This window comes from Xylocopa sonorina, chromosome 3 (assembly GCF_050948175.1).
Source record: "Xylocopa sonorina isolate GNS202 chromosome 3, iyXylSono1_principal, whole genome shotgun sequence".
NCBI lineage: Eukaryota > Metazoa > Arthropoda > Insecta > Hymenoptera > Apidae > Xylocopa > Xylocopa sonorina.
Window position 1 is genome coordinate 16,300,115 of NC_135195.1, and position 23,799 is coordinate 16,323,913.

Genomic DNA, 23,799 nt, shown 5'->3' on the forward strand with positions numbered 1-23,799 from the left:
AGCCTGCTGATAATATTGGGTCGAAATAACACTGAGACACCCTATACATGTAAGTCGAGATGAAAAATGGCAATGTGGCGCGACGTGAAAATCCATTTAAAGATGGCTGCCAATCGAGCAAGGTGCTGCCGTGTGATGTCACTTACAGATAACGTTTCGACGTTATAACTAAGAAAAAATCATCGAAAACGGTTGGCCACAGTTAAGAGGACCAACGTATACGATCAAAAAGGCATCTTTGTGAAGGATGTTCTAATATTCAACAGAGAAAATGAATTGTCATCAAATATTAAGTGGAGCTTGTAATGCGGGTGATCGCTGCTACGCTGTAGGCTCCGTCGAAGGGATTTCTTTTACTGTAAGTGATATTCATCTTGTTGATTCACTTCCTTTACAGTTTATTGCATTGCAAAATCATATTTCACGTTAACTTAACTGGTTACTGTGTCGTATATTTCAAGTTACCAAAAGTATTTTGCGTTCAGAGGATAGTACGAAACGTATTCAAACATTAGACAGCATAAAATTAGTTTGACATGTTTTCTACACTGCTGTTCCAGTCAATTATTATCAGCTTATTAATTATCCGTATACATTTATTGATTTTTCTTATTTCTGTGTAAAATCAAACATTTTAAGACTTTTATTACCGTATTCTCGAAACTAACGACGCGTTTGGTATACAAATCGATACATTTTACGAATATCACGGAATATATACGTAAACATTATAATATTTTGCAAAAATGATATGCAGGTAGCAAATAATTATTTATTGTCTAGAGAACATACATGTATGTTTTACCTAGAAAAAAGATTGGTAGTACAATCTCATGCGTATTTGTAAAAACTGATCTGTTACAGGCCTACGCGGCAGGTTGCAATATTGTAATTCTTGCGAGTAACTTTGAACGAGTTCAAATAATTCCCGGAGCTGTACATAACTACATAAGAATTAGTTGCTTGGACTGCAGTACTGATACTGGGAAAATAGCTGCAGCTTATGAAAATCAAGTTTGCATTTTCGAGCCTACTCCACTTATTCATAGCACTTGTTCGCATGTACGTACTTTTTTATTTGTCATTACTTATTTCCAGTATAATTATTGCCAAACTAAATATATTTATGCATTTGCATGGAATTTAAGTGTGCAAAATTTATTTTTTTAAATGATACATAGCAACTAGAATATCGATGGGTTCAAACTGGTAGTCTGACAACCGAATCAAATATTAGTTCCCTATCATGGAATTTGGAAGGAACAAGACTATTAACTGGTGGCGAACTTTTACAATTATGGCATCAGAATATAACCCCGTTCCAGGAAGAACAATGTAAGCATTTTTCTTAGTTAACTTTTTATCTATATGTAATGATATTTAGTATTTTATTTAATTCCATCTACTTAAGCACACATTACATTATTGTTGTGTTTTATCACAATAATAAAAATTGTGTACAGTGTTGAAGATGAATGTTGTACGAACTCAGGAAGGTATTGTAACTGGGCGTGAGGAAAATACTTCAAATGTTCTTCCAGACTGTGAGTTTAGTTGCTTTGAAAAAAGCAATAGCAATGTTTGAAGTTGATTTTGATATGCTTACTTCATAGTATAAATATTGCGTGTGTAGTGTATATGAATACTACAGATATATCCTAAGAATACTAAAAACTTATGATTTTTTCTTTCACACAAAGCAATTAAAATGAATTGATCTTGGCAATTCTATGCATAGTATATTCCAAGCACTGTTGCTCGTGCTCGATGCTTTTACACCTTGATGCTTTAATCCATTATTAAATAATACACCCTCTTGCATAGTATATTTTATTTGAAAAAACAGAAGAACACTCTTGAAGCTATTCTAGTGGCATTTGAAGTAGAAAGGAATCTTGCCTTATATTTAATTATAGCCAACTGCAATTATTGGGATTAAACCAATGAATATGTATACAACTAAGTGTAATTAATTCTATTTCAGCTAGTACAGTTACTTTTTCAATTGGTGGAGATGCTGAAAGTCCAGCTCCTTGTGATTCAAGTAGCGGAAATGAACCAGGGGCATGGAATTGTGTCTGGAAATGTCGTACAGCTACACCAGTACATCTCATGAGTTTCAGTCCAGATGGTACATTATTTGCAACAACAGGATACAATGATAGATTAGTCAAAATATGGTTTGAGAATAAACAATGTAAGAATCTTATCTGTGTATAACAGAAAGAAGTCATTCTAGTTTCATAGATGAACAATTCAATGAAAAATCCTAACAAATCTGTATTTAAAATTCTTCAGTATTTTCGACAAGAAATATGGATCATACAAATGTCACACAATTTATGGGTAGTGACAGTTATAGTTTTGTTTATGTTGCTCATCCTCGTGCAGTGACACATTTATCTTGGCGAAAGACTAGCAAATATATGCCAAAGTATGTAAAAGAATATAATATATTGTTATTTGCATCGTCACGTCTAAAGTTTTCTTTTTCTTTTTTTTTGTTTAGGCGATCCGGTTCCAATATGTTAGTAACATCTTGTAGGGATAACATTTGTCGTGTATGGGCAGAAACGATACCACCCGAGGTCGAAGGTCTAGCTAACATGAGCCAGTTTGAAGGTTCCGATAGGCATGACCATCATGGAAAACATAGGCATCACAATATGCACAAACATCGATTTATGCAGCGACTCAAACATATGAAGTACGTGAAACATTGAAACTTTTTGTACCTTCGTACATATGTCATATACATATTATATACATCATTATATACATGTTTATGTTTTATTTACGAAAATAGGATATGTATTGTTTGTAGAACTTGTTTTCATATTCGCCGACACGCAAAACAGCAACATCAAGCTGGCCATACTACAGCACCAACTTTACCCACTTTACCTTCAACGTATTCAGTACATGATTTTCACAATAATTATCAAGGAACAGGTCATTATCCAGGAATGCATTTTCATTTGGCAGCTAGTATCAATGCTGAAACTGGTATGATTATTACGTTTAATCGTATTATACGGTACAGTAGAATATAATATACCAAGTTTTTGGCTGTGGCAATGATAGGTTTTATACCATAGATATACCGTTGGTCCCGAGCTTAATCACCGGAGATCCTGAAAGAGAACCAAATTTTATTCTACACTGGTTAAATAACAAAGAAATGCACTTTACAATGCAAGCGGAAAGTATTTTGCAAGAACTTACTCGTAAAGTCGTAGAAAAGGAAGAGGGATTGCATCAGCAGGATATAGATCATGCTGATCATGATTCCGAAGAAGAAGGTTTATCTAGTATGTTTTTTACGCTTACTTAATACCTATTTAGTAATGTGGTTGACTGATAAACAATATACAACTCTTTACATACGATTGTAGAAAAGGGAATAAGATTACAACCTATACAAAAACCGGCAAGCACAGTTCGATCGATGAGCCAAGAAGAACATAGTAGCGACGAGCACCACACTACTCATACAGTTTCATCGCACCATAGTTTACCACATAGCGCACATTCTCATCAAAGTCTTAGGTACAGTTTTAATTACATAAACTATATTAATTCCCTCTTATCGTGCTCTAAAAGTATTTTCTTAATCAATTCACGGCAAAACAATATTTTTTAATTTGTTTTTTTTCTTACAGTAATACCACGTCCATTAACTCTATCGCCACAGATGTAACGTCTTCAATAAATCACGTCCCGGATTCGTTGGATACCAAAATAGAGACATTATTACGCGATTGGCATCATAATCCAGATTTACTTTTTTCAATCCATCCGATAGATGGGAGTTTTTTAATATGGCATATCGAATGGTTGGATGAGTATCATCCAGGATCGTTTCGACAAGCACAAATATCATTCTCTACTAGAATACCGAATGCGTTCCCTCTTGGCGATGCTTCCACCATGAGTCACAGTGTATCAATGTATTCTCACAATACTGGCGGTCCTTTATTGAATATACGAGAAGTAGCAAAGTCGTCCACTAAAGTATCGAGTGATGGTAAACATCGACATTTAGTAAACTTGGAGACTGTAATTCAATTAATAATCACTTTTCTTGAAAACGTGTTTTTATCATTGCAGCTGCTGATGTTGCGACACCGTTACCGAGTTTAATTGAACAGGACGAAGAACAGTCGACGTTAACATCAAGAACGGGTCAAGAACTGTTGAAAAATCTTGAAAGTTCATCCGATCCAAATCAGAATACCGCTAAAGATAAGGATGGTCATTTGGAAAATGGAAAATCGAATCAAGAAACTGTTGATTTGTTAGCCCACCCAAGCCCAATTGTATCTATGGTCTCGAAACATTCGAACGGAACTTTAAATCTGTGGCAATTAACGTTTGCCGATAAAACAAAATTTTCACAAGTAGGGATCAATGATATTTTATTGTTGTATGTCATCTTACTTTATTTAGTTGTAATAATTATTTTTTAACAACAGGTATTAAGCATTGGACACGCATCGAGAGCTTCGGGACATCGATTTCGAGTAAACGATATTACTTGCCATCCGGTATTGCCCCTATTGGTAACAACATCGCATCACAATATACCAGAATCCGGAACTCAATGTCAGAACATTGATTCAAATGAAAACGTCAGTAATAAGTCAGACTCTAATAAAACAACCCCAAAAGATATCTCGCCTACTGTAAGTACAAATATACAGGATGTCCTTTTTGACTAAGAACGATGTAATATTTCATAAGAATCTGAAGGTAATAAAAATATATTTCTATCAATGTTGTTTCATATGGCGGCTGATATTATGTAATATAAACAATTTTTCTGTAGATAGTGGAACATGAAAGATTTTAATTGAAATAAGCTAATTTTTTTAAATGGGATTCTTCTCTGTTTATAATGTGACAGTATTCTGTTAAAGCGAAAACGCTGTGATATTACAAAATTATAGAGTTCCTTTTAAAACAATTAACTTTTTCTAAAATTTTCATTACCATTTTATCTTCAGAAACATTATTTATATCTCATAATGTTGTCCGCCATGCCAAACAATTTTTTTAAAAATATTTTTTCATACCTCCAGTTCCTTGTAAGATATTCTACCGTTTTCAGTTAGAAACAACACCCTGTAGATATATCGATTTATCGTAGAGGTTGTTAAAATTTCAACTACTAGCAACCAATTGTTAATCTTATTTATAATTCTAGGGATTCTGCAGCGAATTGATACTTTGGCGCGTAGATACAGTCGGGCCTCTATCCAAGAGTGGTGGAGTTTCCGAATTAGCGCGTATCAATTCTCCTGAGATTTCAGCATTCTGTAACGTAGCTTGGATTCCAACACTCTTACCGAGTACTACATTAGGTAATTTATCAAACTCACCAAGCGCGTGTTTCGTCGCCAGCGACGGGGAATGTTTAAGGGTATATCAAGCTGTCATCGATGCTAGAACGCTGTTAGCAGAGGTATCAATTAGTGAACGACGAAGCAGAATGATGGTAAGCATTTAATAAACTTAACACTGGAACTTAATGTATGTTTGAATATACTGTGAATGTTGTGACATAAACTCGTATCGTAGGAACAAAAATATCCTACATACAGATTGATCAAAATCAGAGTCATGTGTGGAAAATAAATTTAATTTAGGAGTAGTCAATTTGTTACTTCTCACGTGTTTTAGGATTCTATGGCAAGCCTCTCGACAGACATGTCATCAGACGATGGTATCAGGCAATCGATTCACGATAGGATAAAGATAGTATCTCAACAGTCTACAGCTCGACCAGGTTGTGTTATACAGCTAGATGCTATTGCCGATGCTACCCACGTAAGTGCTATAAAACAATAAACTATACAAAATTAAAGTGATTTAAATGTTTAATTAGTGTTTATCAACTTATCCTTAATGGATCAAAAATATATAATATTTGTCGTAAATTTAGGACTGGCAAAACACGCAATTTCTCCATGTATTCCAAGAACAACTAATTACTGGAGATAGAAATGATGAAAAACAAGTTGGTGTAGATACATCGGTAAATAATTTAGGCCTAATGGAGTCTACTTTGGATGCCATGGTAGATTTGCAACAATCCGCAATCTTCGAAGAACCATTCTATATAGTTGTTCTAGAGAGAACGCAACAAGGTACAACAGTGCATATGTGGCGTCTGGTAATAGCATCTCAACCTGAGACTACTGGTACGTTGATTAATGCACATTAATGACTTGTTTATATATCTTTTGAACATTTATTTCGTATATTTTTTCTTCAGGATTGTCAGAATCTATGATGTACGTTCCGGATTCTCATTTGGTGCAAGACGAAGACGAAGAGGGAACGCCAGGACGTTATAATCATGCAGAAGGTAGAAGGTCTCGTAGAACAAGTCAGTCTCGCCGCGAGAGTCAAGGTGATACAGACATGTTTTTCCAAAGACGACCACAAAACAGTCATGTTCTTATCACAACTACAAAAGTGTGCACTCAAGAATTACCGTTGCCAGACGGAGTTGAGGTTCGCGTAATATTTATTATTGTACTTCTTTAATTTTTTAATTTAAATAATGCAGAAAACACATTTTTATCGCGAACGTCTACAGGTAATACACGCAGCTCCAGCTGCTGGACATTTGAGCAGCTCTTCCATATATCCTGCTTGTTTTGCACCATATATAGTGGTAACCGCATGCAGTGACAGTACAATACGTTTCTGGAAATGCAAGGTAACGAAAAGTCAAGTAGACGACAAATTACACTATGAATGGTGCGAATGGGAAATGATAAGAAAGGACCAAGAATCAACAATCGACATTACAGGTGAGTGCGCATTAGTAGAATTATCGTTTTCTACGATATGTTGTAAGTATATACTTGTACATATAATAATAATAATTAACATATTTTAGGTCAACCGTTGAACATAAGCGCTGCATATAGTGGACGCATTGCATGCGCTTACAAGTATGGAAAATCATTTACACGTCCTACAAAAAGTGATCCTGACTCTCGATATGTCAATCTATGTGTTGCTATATACGAATGCGAAAGCACTGGTGGCAGTGAATGGATCTTAGAGGATACTATACATCTGAAGAATATACACTTGCCAAGAATTCCTGTGGATCAACATTTAGATCTGAGTTACCTTTATGATAGTAAATTTTTGCAAAAGAAACAAAGACTTACTCAGGTCTTACAAACGCTTAGTCACGAAGATGTGAGATTACCAAGAAACGGAGAAAATGGAGAGAGTACGAAAGCAAATGCAGGTAAGATGTTATTAAGAGCTTCTTAAAAAATAGAAAAAATATTTTCTTACAAGTCCACTTGAAAAAAAGTTACAGTTATACTTGTAAGTTCCGCATAACGAGGTTTTGATGATTGGAAATCTAACTACGTTATGTTTGGTTGCGGCAGGTTTACTCGCTGTTCCATCGTTCAGCACACTTCAGTCGTTGCGAAAGTCGATTATAGAGAACGGCAACACTTGTCCCTTGACACAGAAACATTTGGTTCAATTAGACTGGGTATCAAAAGAAGATGGTTCCCACATTTTGACCGTCGCCGTTGGATCGAAAATTATGCTATTCACCCCAGTTTGTTCAGATCTCGCGCAAGCGAATATGAAAGCAATGAAAGAATCGCAGAGCAACAATCGACCCATATTACGGAAGGCTTCGTCATTAGCACAGCCACAATTCGTCGATGAGATACGGTGGATGAAACTACGAAAGATCGAGTTAACTACGGCGGATGGTCTACCTCCGCTACCAATGCAAATATCCTGGGTAAGGGATGGCATTTTGGTTGTAGGCATGGATTCAGAGATGCATGTTTATTCGCAATGGAAACCAAATCCGAAGAAAGATTGCTTCCATTCGAACTTGCAACATCAAGAATCAGATGAGTTTCAAGCCAGTCGAAACTTACGAGACGAGGATCTGCGAACGTTGGCGCACGAAACGTCTCAAAGACGACTGGCAAACGTATCGTCTATGCCTCATCTGTCTCGAGTCAGCAGTATCAATTTAACTATGCTGGACGCGAAGAAGAAAAGAGGAATGCAAAATGAGAATTTGAATTTTGACTACATGCCAGATTATGGTTTGTTCGAAGCTTCACGTATCGCTTGTCCCGTTCTACCTCAATATCACCCAAAGCAGCTCATGGAATTGCTGAATTCCGGCAAAATTCGATGGGTGAAAGCTATATTATCGCATCTTGTCCGATGTATAAGTAGTTCTTGTTCGTTAAGGGCCGACGACGAAAGTTTGATGAAGCAACGCGGTGGTGCATGGTCACGTTCTAGAACGATGTCGGTTAGCTACGTAGGCACGACATCTCCTCTAGAACCAAGAGGTTCGACCACACAAATACCAGAAGAACTAACGTTGGATTACGCTGAGATAACATCTATATCTCCGTTACCGCTTTGGACCTTGTTGATCGCGGATAAAGAAACGAACGTGCCACACCAACACAAAACTGAGGACAAACAAGACTATAATGAATTGTTCGACAGTAATTTGGACGAAGGTGAGTCACTGGATGACATGCTGGATGAAGATTACGATTGCTCGAGGCAGAAGGATAGACGTTCGTCGGTGCCGGAAAGACAGGGGATATCACACTTTGGCCCAAGGCAAGGTCGATTGTTGTCGCGGTTACTAACGCATACCCACTTACCAGGCTTATCGAGCCTCGATCAAATGCATCTGCTCGCTCTGGCTGACACAGTTTCCACTTGCAATGTAGATTTCGCGGAAAGATTCGCGATCGACGCTGCCAAAAACGCGATAGCTAAGGAAAATTTGACTGGCATTCCGGATGGAGAGACTATCTCGACAGACTCGTTGGACGATTGTGGACTCCGATTTTTGTTAGCCATGAAGCATTACAATTACTTGATCCGTTGTCTTCCATTGGCACAGAGAGCGCAATTCCAAAAGCAAGGTGTTTCGTCGAACAACCTAGTCTGGGCATTTCACTCTGAGTCTGAAGAAGAACTGTTAGGTTTGATACCTTCATATGCAAAAGGACAACCAAAATGGAGCATCTTAAAAGAACTCGGAATAGCTTGGTGGCTTAGAAGCAACACTATATTGAAGAAATGCGTAGACAAAATTGCAAAAGCTGCTTTTCAAGAGAAACAAGATCCTCTTGACGCTGCCCTGTATTATTTAGCGATGAAGAAAAAGAATCTCGTATGGGGCTTGTTTAGAAATAAGCGGGACGAAAGAATGACGGCTTTCTTTTCGAATAATTTTGTTGAAGATCGTTGGAGGAAAGCAGCCTTGAAGAACGCGTTCGCTCTGCTTGGCAAACAGAGATTCGAGCATGCTGCAGCGTTCTTTCTGTTAGCGGGCGGACTGAGAGATGCTATTGACGTATGTTTAAATAAATTGAACGATATACAATTGGCAATGGTGATTGCCAGACTTTACGAAGACGATACTACCTCGCCGAATTTAAGAAGATTGCTGTATGAAGAGATTTTAGGCTGTGATAAAGAAGGATTAAATCAAGATATGAACAAGGTACATCCAGATCCATTTTTACGTAGTATGGCCCTTTGGATTCTTAAAGATTACGCAGGATCACTCAACACACTGCTTCTAACAAATGTTGGTACCTTACATCCGCAATATAACGACGAGTCTGATAAACCGGAAGGGACGACAGGTAATATTCAATCATTACGAACTTACCATACAACAAATAGAATATTTATTGCATAGGTTCATAATTTATTTGGACTAAGATTCTCAACTAAGTCAATATTTATTTCTTACAATTAAAAAACATTATTTATTGTTGCTCTCCCTTGATATATTTCAGCAAATCCAAACGTATTCAACTTTTATGTCTACCTTCGAACACACCCGTTGCTCATTAGACAATACATTGCCTCTACTGCTCAGGATAAGAAAAAAGGTCATTCGGTAGTTATATCCGGATTCAGTTACGGTACAGAGACAAAATCGCAACCTGACAAACAATTAACATTAGAAGATAGTATCACTCCATTGGAGAGACAGCTGTACTTCACAACTGCGCATGCACATTTTAAAGCAGGATGTCCAGCCCTTGCCCTTGAGGTTCTTTCCAAGTTACCTAATAAAGTGATGGAGACTAACTGCGAAGATTCACCTAGTATGTAATTACAGTGATTAGCAGTTTTTTAGCATTCCATCTATCCTTTTCTTGCTGTATTTTGTTAAAATCTGCTATTGTTTATCGTTATCAGGTGTGTTGAGTAGTCCAAATAAATCAAGAACCCAAGACTTCCAAATAGATACCGGAATCATTAACTGGGATGACACTTCAAAGAAAACGGACGAAGCCAAAGGTAGAGTTTCGAAAATTACTTGGAATTTACTAAAATAGATATAAAAGACAAAGAGTTTCTATTTGCAATCCATCTTTACTGCGTTAGACATAGTTGACTGGTCTGCACCTGTGATGCGTCAAACTGAAGACGAATTGGTGCTAAACTGGGATGATGAACCCGCTGAAAACGACGATAGCCCACCGTTAAGCATGAAACTAGATAAAAAAGAAGACAGCAATGGTATAAATTAAACTTCATTAGAAAATTATGTCAAATTTAGTTGTTTTCAAAATCTTTTGATTGCCATCTCGTTCAAATAAATTTTATAAAACACCAATAGTTACTATTCGTATACAATGTTTACGATTTTCAGAGAAAGATACTAAACCGTCAGGACAATTAGATATTATGGCGCAACAACTGAAATTCGTGGCCTGTTTAAAAATCCTAATGGAAGAACTGTCAACGTTAGCAACGGGTTTTGAAGTGGATGGAGGTCAATTACGATATCAGCTATACGTGTGGCTCGAGCGAGAAGTAGATGCTCTTAGACAGCTTTGCAGTTATAGCGTTAGTTCGGACGGAGATGTAAACAATGTTTCGGAATGTAAGCGTGAAAACTTGCCAGTTTATTTTGAACCTCACAATATCCGGTTCAGCCTGAATTACTTTAGAATGAGAAAGTGATTGCGCTTTTTCAGACGAAGGTGGTATGGTAGATGACACACAACCATGTAAACCTGGTGAACAACCAACTTTGCATGAAATATTGGTGGCGGAGAAATTAGATTTCGAAGCCAAAGTACAACGAGCTGCCCGAAGAAAAAAATGGTTAAAAGGTAATCTGGTTACTATCAACGGAGTGATCTTTTTTTTATCATTTATGTTTTATTATTATTATCCTTTTAGTTTTAGTTTTTTAATATTAATTACAGTGAGTTAAGTTTGTGACTATGCGTTACAAAAATTATAATACTAAATTTATGTTTATAGCGAACGAAACACTGCTGCGAACATTGTTATCCTACTGTTCTTTACATGGAGCATCTGGTGGAGGCTTAGCATCCGTAAGAATGGAACTTGTCCTTCTATTGCAAGAATTACAACAAGAAAAGACTCAGCAACAGTTACTCAGTCCTCTTCCATTCCCAACGACACTTCCTCTTTTAAGTGCTAGTGTGGCGTGCAACAAAACTGTTGTGGCAGATCCTGTTAGGCATTTGCAAGTTTGTATAATTTCACAGTAGATTATATTAATAAAACTAATCATTTACGAAATGTAAAAAGTAATATGAAACCGTCGTTTTCAGTCCTTAGCCCACGACATGTTGCAGACGTTGGTGGAATTACGTAGCCCACCAATGCCCACGAGAAACACGCATTATTGTGAAGTATTCATAATGAGAGATTTGGCAGTTGCTTTGAGCGCTTGTATTTATCAGTCACTTTGCGATTCTGATACTTTTGTTATGAAACACCAACAACCAGACAGGTACGTTCCATAAATTCTGAAATTCATTTCGATTGTTACATTCTCGTATTTGACCGTAAAATCATTTCTTCGTTTAGCTTCCCAGCGGTTGCAGAAATTGAGACATTCTCTGGTGGTCACTTAGTAGCCTCGAATAGACATCATCGAAGATATTCTACGGATGATGGTGTATGCATAACCACTTCCCCCTCTAAATGGCCAGGTGTAACCAACCTGCGCGCATTGCTAGCTCGTGAGAAAGACGAGGACACGCCGAAATTAAATGTTCTCCTTTGCGAAGCTTTCGTGGCTACTTATATGAGCTTGTTTGTTTACGCGTTATGGAGTTGCGATAGTCATATTCTTTACAGGCTCGTAGGCCAACACTTCGATAACAGCACCTGGTCCTGCCTGTTTGGAGGCGGAGTGAAAAAATTGTTACGCGTCGCAAGCACGAGTAGCCAGGTATCAAATTATTTCAAGTTAGATGATCGAGGTGATCATTCCACTGGTTCGCCCAATTTAAACACCCTGTATTTTACATAATATACGTTTCATTTGCTTAGACGAGTGGAGCACCAGGAATAATAGAGAGGGGTAATGATGCGGGTTCAAACGAAGCGCAAAGTACCGCAGGAACGGTATGGAACACTATGACTTCGTTGACGAAACAACGTGTAAAATTGAATATGAAATTGTTGGGCCAATTTACGGGTCAACAGCCAAATATGAAAGAAGACAAACCCACGTATAGAGAACAATTCGTTTCGCCTCAAATGAGCATGATATCGTACTTTTTAATGAAGGTGAGTTAATTATCCGTGAGAAATATAAAATGCACGTAATACGCAAAATGTGTAAGGTGCATCTACTACGTACATATACATCGCTTATTTGTTATACAATGGCACCACGCGAAATTTAACATCGATATTATATTTGTTAAAAATTTAATTGTAGTCATCAAGTGAAACATAATTTTCTAGTTACATCGTTGTTACAGCGAATGAACGATATGCTTTTACACATGTTGTTGTTAATTTTACTTATGTTATATTTTTTCTTTTCGCACACGATAGCCACAGATAGATAGTGAATACGCGAACGAAATCGATTACGATTCGTCCGATTCTGCAGTGTCGGATTTAGACTCCTCTGAGGACGAAGAAGATGTATTCGATACCAATTCGAAACCAAAGAATAAACCAAAGGACAATACGGAACACTCGAATCCGAATTCATACAGTTGGGGTGTTATGCGCTTAGCCATAGTCAAGATATTGCAACTGCAGCTCCAGGATTTCCTAAATGTTGCTGGCATAGAGATGCAAGGTATCCCGTTTTGACATGTTATAGAATCGAGAATAAAAAGTATATTATAGTCCAATAATGTAAAAGACGGTCAATTCACATTTCTTATCATGAATATAGTACATGTTGATCTTCTTTTCCACGTATAGAATTGCCTGTGAATAGTCCTCTGATTCATGGGATGTTAGCTATCGTAGCACAGTGGCAGGAAGCGTTACGCGAAGAGTTAGACAGCAGAGGGCCACCACATATCAATTACATTCCTGGTTGTGCTCCAGACCCAACACCTACACCGGGCAAACCAGCGATTCACAAATATCGTTCGCTACTTGAAAAGAGCAATACACCGTTCAAGTAAGATTGCAAATCAATAAAAAGTAATTTAATTTCAATTCAGATCTGGAAACTTATAACTTATCAATTCCACGTTTAGTACACGCTTAGCATCGGCGGCACCTGCGAATCGGCTGTGGTGTTATTTAGTTCGACAAGAGACGGTACAGGATATTTTTATCCGCGCTGTATTCGGCAAACGTAGATCTTTGTCGTCAATTTTAGAGAACAACCAAGCAGCAATCGATAATATGAATCGTGGAACAAACGCAGATGACAAAGGTAGCGACAGTGGAACCACCAGTTTACCTGAACCAGTTCGAATTATTCACAAAGAACAAGATAGCATCAGTGCCTTCTGTCTCAATCAGGTTTGATCGATTGATTTGTCCTCTTACTCTTCGGCTAAATAAAAACATATTGACACGTAATCGATGATTCAGGTGAATCCAGGCTTAATGGCTTTGGCAACTCCACGGGAGGTACAAGAAATGAATATATCGCTGTTACTAGAACTTCCGTCCTGGTTAGAAGATGAATGTGAATTCGATATCATTAATTTGAGCAAACAGCCAGAACCGGAACCAGTGCCACCAACTAGTTTCTTAGTCATTCAGGTGAATCTGCCTCAAACGATTCATAATTCGTGCACCTTTTTCTTTACTACTTCTGCATCTTGCTTCCATCGTTACCATATTTCTCACACTTCTCTTTTTTTGTAGACAGCAGCAGATCGACCATTACTTGCTCAAAGTCCACAGACGAACAGCCCCCAACCCCAGTCAGGCATTGCTAGTCAAAGTGGAAGAGGAGCTAGTGTTGTAAGTATCCTGTTGAGATCATAATTAGCGAACATAACTCGCATATCTAAATATCGAGCACTGTACAGAGTCGTATATTTGTCTTCTAAAACATATATACCTTTACGTGTATTGTGTTTCCTACTCAGACCTAACCCAGATGTTTCTGATTTACTATCCGACATTTCTGTTTCCGTATGTAATATAATTAATTCCGTACAATATATACATATATATTCGTGCATTCTTAGAAATAAAAGAAAGGAAGAGAAGTTTCGTAACATTTATATACTTCAGGAATATTTGGGTTAAAAGGAAAAAATTGTGCGAAGAGTAACATAACGCTCAAATTAATGAAGTTGAACGTACAATTACTTCGTTATTTGTTTATATTTTATTTACTTAGGATTCTCTTTGGAGAGAGCTTCGTAATCATTGAATGGAAAATTCGAATTTCTAGCCTAGCCTATAAACTTTGTATGCAATTCTTTATCTCAATGAAAAGCCGAAATGTAACAGATTGCATGTTCTCAATATTGAAAACTTATGGTAAAGCATATTATCCTCAGAATCGAAAGAAAGAAAGAATAAGCCTAATATATTTTTTTAATCTTTGTTTTCCTTATGTTCGCAAAAAAGAAATTTGATGTACGTTGTGAAAAGTGGCAAAAGTGTTCTACCCATAACATGCATCGAGTAAATTATTTATCGAACAGACCCAAAGCCACGAACATTAAGTAACTGTTCTTGTGGTTGAATATAATAATATTATTTAACAGAATACAAAGAAAATTATAATATTCGATATTGTTAAAATGATTAAAGTTATTAATAGTCCATGAAAAACTCAGATTGAATGGCATTCGCGCTCTGAACAGATTTAAATCGTTTAATCGTACGTGTAATAGATAACTCCCTATTCCAAAAGAAATCGAGAAAATTGACCGTTGCATGACATGTAAACAAGTTTGCACTATAGATCACCTTTCTTAAGATACACTATTGGCGCACGGCTACCTCGAGGCTTATTTCTTGCGAGAGATCTTTTTCATTGTGAAAAGAGAAATCAGATTTCAAGACTGTTAACAAATTAAACGCAGAAGTAATGAGCAGACGTGACATGTATCAAATTGGGAAAACAGGAATTAATCTAAATTCTCTGAGAAAAATGGAGTGTGAAAGAGAAGGAGAGAGAGAAAGAGAGAGAGAGAGAGAGAGAGAGAGAGGGAGAGAGAGAGAGAGAGAGAGAGAGAGAGAGATAGCAATAACTCGCTGAAGTTAAAGTCTCGATGGCCGTGAATGTGTCGATATCGAGTAGCCGACGCACTGGGTCGCGTCAAAGTAGCACATCTGGTGACAGAAACAATGTTCCTTGTTCAATGCTTGCCTAACGTCTAACTTGGTTTGCGTCTGACTGACGTCACTGACCTGGTGGCTCGTTCGCTCGCTCAGATGAAGGGGATGCCCGCTTTTCCTGGCTCCCACGACCTGCGTTTCTGTCAATTTGTTGCCGATAGGAGCAAACACTTGTTGCAACCGGTGAGACTAACTTCTAACAGACCCCCTAGCCTGTATGACAATCCCGGTATACCACCTATCCTTAGCGCCAACTTTGTATCCCAGTACATTTTTTTTGTTTCTTCCCGTTTGTGTATTCACATACATTTCTCACATTTTTGTTCCATTTCATCCTCTGTTTCCACTTTATATACAGTTAACGCTCTACTTTGTAATACCTTAAGCGTTGTAAAGCAGTGTTTAGTATTGGATTTAACATAATTTAGTATATGCTAAATAAATTAGCGGTTTGTAGGTCTGATCGACTATTCTGCTTCGTCACTTTTTGTTAAAGCAACACAACAAGCAACATTGAATCAGAAAACGAAAGCTGTGATCCCTTTCCTTCCCTTAATTGGAGACATTTAATTTGAATATCACGCGATTACTTAGTTTAAGATTATTCATTTAGTGTATATGAAAATGAAGAGTGACCCGCTATTTTCGTATACTTTGCAAACGTATCTCCAGATTTATGAATTATTATAATTATTGCTGTTATCTTTTTATCGATGACTTTACCGTTACCATCGCCATCATCTTTATTATTTCTGTACTCATCATCGTCACCGTCTTCATCCTCGTCATTGCTATTACTGATGTCATTATCATCTTCATCATCGTCGTCGTCGCCATCACCATCATCATCGTCACCATCACCATCATCGTCATCGTCATCATCATTCTCAGCACATAATTCTTTTATTTTATATTCAATGAAAAAAGTCAACGAAACGTTCTATCAAAGATTAATATGTATCAATCTTAGTACACATTAAACAAAGTATCGTCAGTAAAACAATATTGCGAATCTAAGTATTGTAAAGAAGAAGAATCGTTCGATAAAAGCTTTCAATTCCCAAGCTTTTCTCTAGCAACATTGCATGCCTGATGTATGCTTCTCGCGTGAACGAATACTTACCACATCAAACGTTCTAACTTTTGTTCGCTGTTGTGTTGAATGTTGTCTGTAGCATTTAGCATTTAAGCTTACCTCTAGAATATTTGTACACCTTGGTAAAAAAGAAAGACGTTGTGCATTTTTGTTCGAGTCCCAACAACTGGGTCTGCTAGCTTTCGCTTGGCATTGCAATTTCCAAATTATCTGGATTCGATCTACTATGCGACTATGCGTTCTCTTAAGGCTTGAGTATTTGAAACCTAGTAGATCCAGAAAAAATATGTTAAACATATGCGCCTCGTTAGATCGAATTAAACGAACGCTTTTCTTGACAGATACGTCACTTGAATCGAATGAAACGAAAAGAAGAAGTACATATGATAAAGAATGATACGTTTCCGTTAAGCCAAAATTTAGATTAACGTGTACATGTGTATCAATCCATTTCGTTTCAACGACCCATCGATGTATACATTCAAAGAGCGATCGTTCGGCTTAGATTCTAATTTCTTTCGTCAGCAACAGGAAACAAGCAGAAGTATACATTAAAAGAACTGCGTAGCATGCACATATTCCAACTACTAGGTTTTTAAACATACAGATACACATACACATATATCGAGCGTCCCCTTCCTTTTTCTCTGTTTTCTTCTTTCGTTATATTCCGATACGTGTGCGCTGAAGTTTATATAGAGTTACGTTGATTTCTTTGTCCGAAGAAATTTAATACATGTACGTACCGTTCATAAATAATCGTTTATCTATAATAACGTAGCTTCGACTGTATAATAACACGTAACGTTTTCTTCCGACAGATTCTGAAGCATAAAATCGATGGTATAAGAAGAATCTCCTCGCATCCGCTTTTACCATTATGTAAGTATACATTTGTTAAGTATTTCTTATGGTTGACGATGGCGATGATATATTGTTAAGAAAATATTTAAAGAATTAAATTTGTTGACAGACCTGACCGGTTCTCAAGATGGATCGGTATCGCTTTGGGAATGGGGGCATCAAACCGCTGTGGCGACGCCTAGACCGTCCGGTACCTTCGCCAAAGTGACCCGCGTACGTTTCTCACAGCATGGAAATAAGTTTGGTGTTGCCGATTCTGATGGGCATCTCAGCTTGTTCCAAGTAGCTTGCAGAGAAGGAACAGCACGACCATTTTTCGTAAGAATTTTTCTTCTTCAAATACGTATTCTTGAAATGTTTGCAAGAATCCTTAACGATAAGTGGGTATTCCGAATTTCTCCTTCGTGAAAACTCAATTTCTAATTACATTGCATTGCGAACATTGAAAGAATATTTAATAGTTTTCTCTCGTATAATATGTATACGTAATACTTTCTGTTTACTTCGTTAGAATTATCAGTGCCATAGCAAGGTAACGGCCGACTTTGTCTTCCTTGGTGCCTGCAGTTTAATCGCAACTGCTGGTCATGGTTCTGAAGGACGTAACGTAGCGCTTTGGGATACTTTGCTTCCACAAAATAAATCACTTATTCAAGGTGCGTTTCGTGTTCCCCATGTTGCATGGATTAGAACGATTGATTGTTGCAACAAATTTGTTTCTTTCTATGTTCTATGTTAGGCTTTACATGTCACGAGCAAGGAGCTAGCGCTGTAATTCTTGCACCTCAGCATCAACTGTTGATCAGCGGTGGAAAGAAAGGGGACATTAACATATTTGACGTGCGACAACGACAACAGCGAAATCGGTTTCAAGCTCACGAGTCGGCTATCAAGTGCTTAGCTCTCGATCCTCATGAAGAATTCTTTGTCAGTGGAGCAGGGGATGGTGATATCAAGGTATCGTACCTTAAAATATTAAAAACTGTGCATAAACTTATGGATATTTGTTAAATGGTTTTACTTTCAATAATTTGTTAATTATTTTCATCAGATATGGGGATTGAGCGCTCATTCTTTGCTGTATTCTTTCCCGGGAGAGCATCCACGATCTAGTTTCTTTAAAAACATTGGACAAGTAAGTTAACTCGAGTCGATTTACATTTTAGGTAAACAATAATGTCAAGAATGTATTTCAGGGTGTAACACAATTACATGTCGATTCTGCCGGCCGTTTATTCTCGTGCGGCGCGGATGGATCTATGAAAGTTCGTCAGCTACCAGAACGAGATTGTGCCGTGCACACTTTATACTAGACTATGCAGGCTTATAAGGAGTAGTACGATAACGTTCTATTTACGAAATTCGTTGACGATAAGCTCTCGTTCGCCTATAAAACGATCAATAAATTACTGCTAAACATAATAACTGAATATGTGAACGCGTTATACTATTCCTTGCTGTTTCTTATGCAAGGTCGAATAAGGAACATCAAATTTGACGTTGAATTTGTTAAGCACTTTTGCTCTCATTTTGTCTTTAAGAAACGACTGAGTGCAGCAAAATAATAGAATCTACACGAGAGGAAAAGAGACAGAATGATCGATTTATTATTTTGAAGTATTAGAGAAAGGAAGAGACCATTGAGAGTATTTCTGTTGAGATTAAAATTTATTTGTCGTTAAAATCTCGCGTTTTTTTTTTGCGATCATTTATTGTAGTAATTAAATTACAGCATTTTTGTGTTTGCGTTACGTTGTTTCACTATTTAAATTTTGTCGTACGCATTTGCACGTGCATTCAAATGATTCCCGAGCGTAGGTTTTGTTGATTTTCCAGATATTTTTCATGATAATTATTGTTTCTTTACAAAATGTACGTGTTACTCTACTATAGAACCATGTAGTTAGAAAAAAAGAGCCAAAAATAGTTGAATTGTTAATAATGAGTATTATATAAACGTACGTGTATTACCTTGTTTTTACATTCTCAATCTTAGTACTGTGTAATTAACTTTTCACCACAAGGCTGCAATCGTATTCGTATTTATTTGCGTTGTGGTGAAATAAATTTTTAAAAGTTTTTCTCGTGTAAAAAAAATGCTTACCATAAATACTAAATTATATGGTATTCGATAAGAGCATGTAAATTGACACAAAAAAAAATATAAACAAAATGTAAACGAGAATAACTGTTATCCGTCGTATCTTATGACATATACGATGGCACAAATTGAAGTTTGAAAGGAGGAGCAGGTACGAGAATGAAAGAAGTACGGGAAAAGCATGTTATAAACGTATTTGCGACTATTTTTTGTGTGTATATATGTTACACATTACCAAAATGAAAGTATTTGTGAAATACAATTTCATCTAAAACAACATATTATGTCGTGTCTGTCTTTTTAATGCATTTAACAATTTCATTTGTCTATTCCGTTTAAAAGAGGAATTTATCATGTTTGTTCTTTCCGTAATAGTTCTTCAATAATCTTTCTACCTTGATAAATACCATTGATACTAGAGAAGCCTATTACAATTTAACGCTGCTCCACATAAATACATTCAATACACAAAAACCATGCATTGAAAAGTTTAAATGCTTTATTTATTCGTGGTACATTTCATTCTCGAAATTTTACACTTTTTATATTATAACAATTCTTGTGAGTGTTAACAAGCGGTTAAATGCGACTAAAAATCACAGAAGAAAGGTTTTCAAGAATTGGCATTAACTACCTATTGATAATGCAAATGTACCTCGATACGTGATTTGCAAAATTTATGGTCGACAACGTTCCAAGAAACGTGGATAAAGGCACGCTTCACGTATGTGATACCTGTTTAAAAGCCAACAGAGGAACCTTTCGAAACCTAATCCATATCCACCATGAGGACAAGTTCCGTACTTTCGCTAGAAAAAAATTAAACGAACATTTAATCAAAATTAGTGTAAAATAAAATCAATAGAAATATAAGAGGATCGATAGCTCACCTGATCTGTGTACCAATAATATGGTTTTGAATCAATGTTTGCATTGGAATAGCCTTCCAATAATTCATCGTGATCCCAAATACGCATTGAACCCCCAACTATCTCACCGACACTCGGTAAAAGTACATCCACTGATTCCGTAAGACGCCTATCCTCGTCACATCGTTGCATATAAAATGACTTGATTTCCGCTGGAAATCTGCATAACATTATCGGTTCGTTTATCATATCGGTCATTTTCCTCTCTGGCATTTCTGGAATGTCCTACAAATTAAAGAAGTTTTTTCACTTCATCGATATCTTGACAAAATCTTCCTCGATGATTCTAGTTGAACATACTTCGCCAAATTCATAGAATGTTCCATCATCTTTGGTTATATTATTAGCTCGAAGATATTCAATTGCATCACTGTAATCCATCCTCTTGAATGGCTTTTTTGGTACTTGAAAATCGGGATTCAATTCTTTGACAATATGACCATACGACGATTTAAGAACACGATCGACAACATCACATATTAAATCTTCTAATCGATCAAGCAATTCGTCGAATGTGATAAACGGAAATTCCGCTTCTATATGCGTAAATCTAAAAGTTAAAAGTTCTTATACTATAAGAGTTTGTTTCATACCACAAAACAATGGCATTAGAAATGGTATAATGTATTTACTCTGCAAGATGTCTCCGAGTTCTAGATTGCTCCGCTCTATAAGATTGCGCTATGCAATATACATCGCCCATCGCTGGAAGACAAGTCTCTAAATAAAGCTGCGAGCTTTGCGTCAAATACGCTTCTTCTCTGAAATGAAAAGCTGGATTATCCAACGTTCGTCCTACTATCGTTTCGGTAGATAAAACACTGGAGTATGCTTACCCAAAGTAATCCAACTTAAATAATGTTGAACCACCTTCTACTTGTGTCTGTACCAATGTTGGGGGTGTTACTTCAGAGTAGCCTCTATCCTTGAAGTGATCTCTAAATGCTTGCATCAGTACAGATCTCATTAGTAGTACACGCGATGTCTGGAACAATTAAATTATAAATCAGTTAGCTTATAGAAATACCGATTACAATATATATTATATAAAGGGTTAACTTCGTATTAATAATTGTACATTTTCACCACGTATCATGATGTGCCTATTGTCTAGTTGTACATCGGGAAGGGCTTCTTCATTTAAGATGGAATCTGCACCACCAGGAGGAGCTGCTCCTATTAATTTCCAATAATCGACATGTAATTCGTGTCCACCTGGAGCCTGAAAGGAGTAGAAACTAGAGAAAATTTCTAAAATTTTACTGAAAATATATTCAGTGTTTACTATACATTTTTTCCTTCTGGTACAATCTGAAGAGTTCCAAACACTTGAATAGAAGCTTCAGTAGATAACGTCAATGCGTCATACGTTTGACACAAATTATCGGTAAGAACGCACTGTAGGAAACCTGTTCCATCTCTCAATGTAATAAACATAAGTGCTTTACCTATTAAAAACACCGCATTAAATTAATCAGCAAATGCAACAAAAAATATAGGTGCAGTAACATGGATGGTATAATTGTAATGCAATAAATAATGTTTGTGGTATTCTATAGCCCATCCTGCAGCATAAACAGTAGCAAACCTTGACGTCTAAGTCTATGCACCCATCCAAACAGTTTCACACGTTCGTCTCGATGATCAGCAGTCTCTTTAATTTTGATAAGAACAGCAGCCGGCAAGCTACTATCTTCTTCGATTATAATCGTTTTCGCTTCTTCTAAGTTCTTCAATCTCTTTTCTTCGTCCAACAATAACTTTGCCTGCTTGTCTTCGTTCTTATACTGTTCTCTCATCCAAATTTTTTGCACCTTCTTTAACTGAGATTTCGACGCTAATTCGTACTTCTTCCCATCTTCCTGAGAATCTTGGTAAATAGGTGGAAATGGTTCCGTTTCCGCGAAACGCATTGCTTGTAAGATCGTCTTAAAAGGGTTGGACTCGGTACCATCGCCTGTCTCGTCGTTTCCATTTTTCTGAGAAGTGTAAATCGCATCTAAAACAGAAAGTTATTTTATTCATTCCAGAAAAAAAAGAAAAAAACCTGCAAATACTAGTCGGACATCCAGTCACTAATAAATTACAAAAAGATCCAGAAAAATTTATACAAATATTACCCAGCGACAATTCGCAGGACTCCTTCTTGTACATCTTATTCAATAACTTATCTTTCCTCTTATCGTTATATTATACCGTACAATAAATTACCAAACTTTCAGGACTTGGCGACTTTATTCTAATGTATTAAGATTATCAAATTTATATAGCAAGTTAACTACAGATGTTTAAATTTAAATGATGCAACCTTTACATCACAACTCCCCGGTTGCAACGCGGAGGTATTACTGGATGCTACGTGTACTAATGTATAGATATAGATACATGGGTGTGATATATATATTTCTAAACACAACCTCTGATAAAGTACGAATCTGTAAAAAAGTATACTAATAAAAATGTGCGTGTTTTTTTATTATTTCTATATTCTATGAAAAAGGAAACGCAATTTGTTTAGATTCATAGATACCCAGACAATACAGCAAATCACATAAAATTTCAAAAACCACCAGCGTATCCCGGTGGCGTCCCCATAACGCCACAGGGCTATCACCAGGAATACAATAAATTACAACAAAACTATTGAAATATGCAATAAATTACCATAAAATTTATATATTCTAATTTATTGTACATATTATTAATTTTATTATAATTCATTGTATATTTCAATAGTTTTATTGTCATTTATCTTGTATTTCCCGCCTCAGGGGTAAGAGGGAGAGAAAGATATATAAGAAAGGTATAAGAAAGAGCGAGACAGATGATGTCGGCTCTACTTTAGAACCCCTGGCGCCATCTCTGTGAAAAGTGCTCAAACTGGTCGCTCAGCATTATCGACAGCGAAGTGAACCACTCAAGAACTACTAGCGCCATCTCTGTGGAAAGGACTGAAACTAATGCCCGAGCTGTTTCAGCACTTTTCCAGGAGATGGCGCTAGTGCTTCAGTAGTTCACTTCGCTGTCGATAATGCTGAGCGACCAGTTTGAGCACTTTTCACAGAGATGGCGCCAGGGGTTCTAAAGTAGAGCCGACATCATCTGTCTCGCTCTTTCTTATACCTTTCTTATATATCTTTCTCTCCCTCTTACCCCTGAGGCGGGAAATATCAAATAAATGACAATAAAACTATTAAAATATG

General features: G+C 36.8%; 2 protein-coding genes across 7 annotated transcripts; one reads left to right on the plus strand and one right to left on the minus strand.

Moving 5' to 3' along the window:
- The first annotated feature begins 65 nt into the window (after nt 1–65).
- Nucleotides 66–19,946, plus strand: Rbcn-3a (rabconnectin-3 alpha). 6 transcript variants are annotated; one of them, XM_076892526.1, is made up of 41 exons: nt 66–358; nt 865–1,062; nt 1,182–1,335; nt 1,464–1,544; nt 1,985–2,197; nt 2,299–2,434; nt 2,510–2,707; nt 2,825–3,006; nt 3,099–3,311; nt 3,396–3,549; nt 3,663–4,027; nt 4,111–4,400; nt 4,476–4,685; nt 5,207–5,497; nt 5,683–5,829; nt 5,945–6,203; nt 6,278–6,519; nt 6,605–6,821; nt 6,911–7,273; nt 7,422–9,686; nt 9,843–10,157; nt 10,252–10,353; nt 10,441–10,575; nt 10,709–10,942; nt 11,037–11,174; nt 11,329–11,561; nt 11,646–11,827; nt 11,905–12,271; nt 12,373–12,612; nt 12,886–13,138; nt 13,267–13,471; nt 13,551–13,821; nt 13,894–14,067; nt 14,173–14,271; nt 15,703–15,789; nt 17,524–17,584; nt 17,676–17,884; nt 18,078–18,222; nt 18,306–18,523; nt 18,618–18,701; nt 18,751–19,946. In XM_076892526.1, exons 1-41 carry the CDS (start codon nt 272–274, stop codon nt 18,877–18,879), a joined length of 10,146 nt encoding a protein of 3,381 aa, XP_076748641.1. In that variant the 5' UTR covers nt 66–271; the 3' UTR covers nt 18,880–19,946. The 6 variants fall into 6 exon arrangements, with proteins under 6 accessions (XP_076748641.1, XP_076748642.1, XP_076748643.1 ...); XM_076892527.1 differs by having other exon boundaries at nt 4,476–4,631; XM_076892529.1 differs by having other exon boundaries at nt 68–358; nt 18,763–19,946.
- A 200-nt stretch (nt 19,947–20,146) lies between these two features.
- Asnrs (asparagine--tRNA ligase) lies at nt 20,147–22,940 on the minus strand. Its single transcript, XM_076892572.1, has 9 exons — nt 22,717–22,940; nt 22,185–22,595; nt 21,887–22,044; nt 21,675–21,818; nt 21,433–21,581; nt 21,229–21,357; nt 20,897–21,146; nt 20,558–20,821; nt 20,147–20,476 (listed from the first exon to the last, which is right to left on the minus strand). Exons 1-9 carry the CDS (start codon nt 22,748–22,750, stop codon nt 20,345–20,347), a joined length of 1,671 nt encoding a protein of 556 aa, XP_076748687.1. The 5' UTR covers nt 22,751–22,940; the 3' UTR covers nt 20,147–20,344.
- Nucleotides 22,941–23,799: the final 859 nt, after the last annotated feature.

Bases quoted from the DNA above. Each gene is read 5' to 3' on its own strand.
- Asnrs (XM_076892572.1), bottom strand. From the start codon at position 22,750: ATGTACAAGAAGGAGTCCTGCGAATTGTCGCTGG. The intron at 21,147-21,228 runs GTAAATACATTA...TTTAACTTTTAG, and splicing joins ACTCGGAGACATCTTGCAGA to ATTTACGCATATAGAAGCGG. The intron at 20,822-20,896 runs GTATGTTCAACT...TTTAATTTGTAG, and splicing joins CATTCTATGAATTTGGCGAA to GACATTCCAGAAATGCCAGA.
- Rbcn-3a (XM_076892526.1), top strand. From the start codon at position 272: ATGAATTGTCATCAAATATTAAGTGGAGCTTGTAATGCGGGTGATCGC. The intron at 5,830-5,944 runs GTAAGTGCTATA...TCGTAAATTTAG, and splicing joins CTATTGCCGATGCTACCCAC to GACTGGCAAAACACGCAATT. The intron at 13,139-13,266 runs GTATCCCGTTTT...TTCCACGTATAG, and splicing joins TGCTGGCATAGAGATGCAAG to AATTGCCTGTGAATAGTCCT.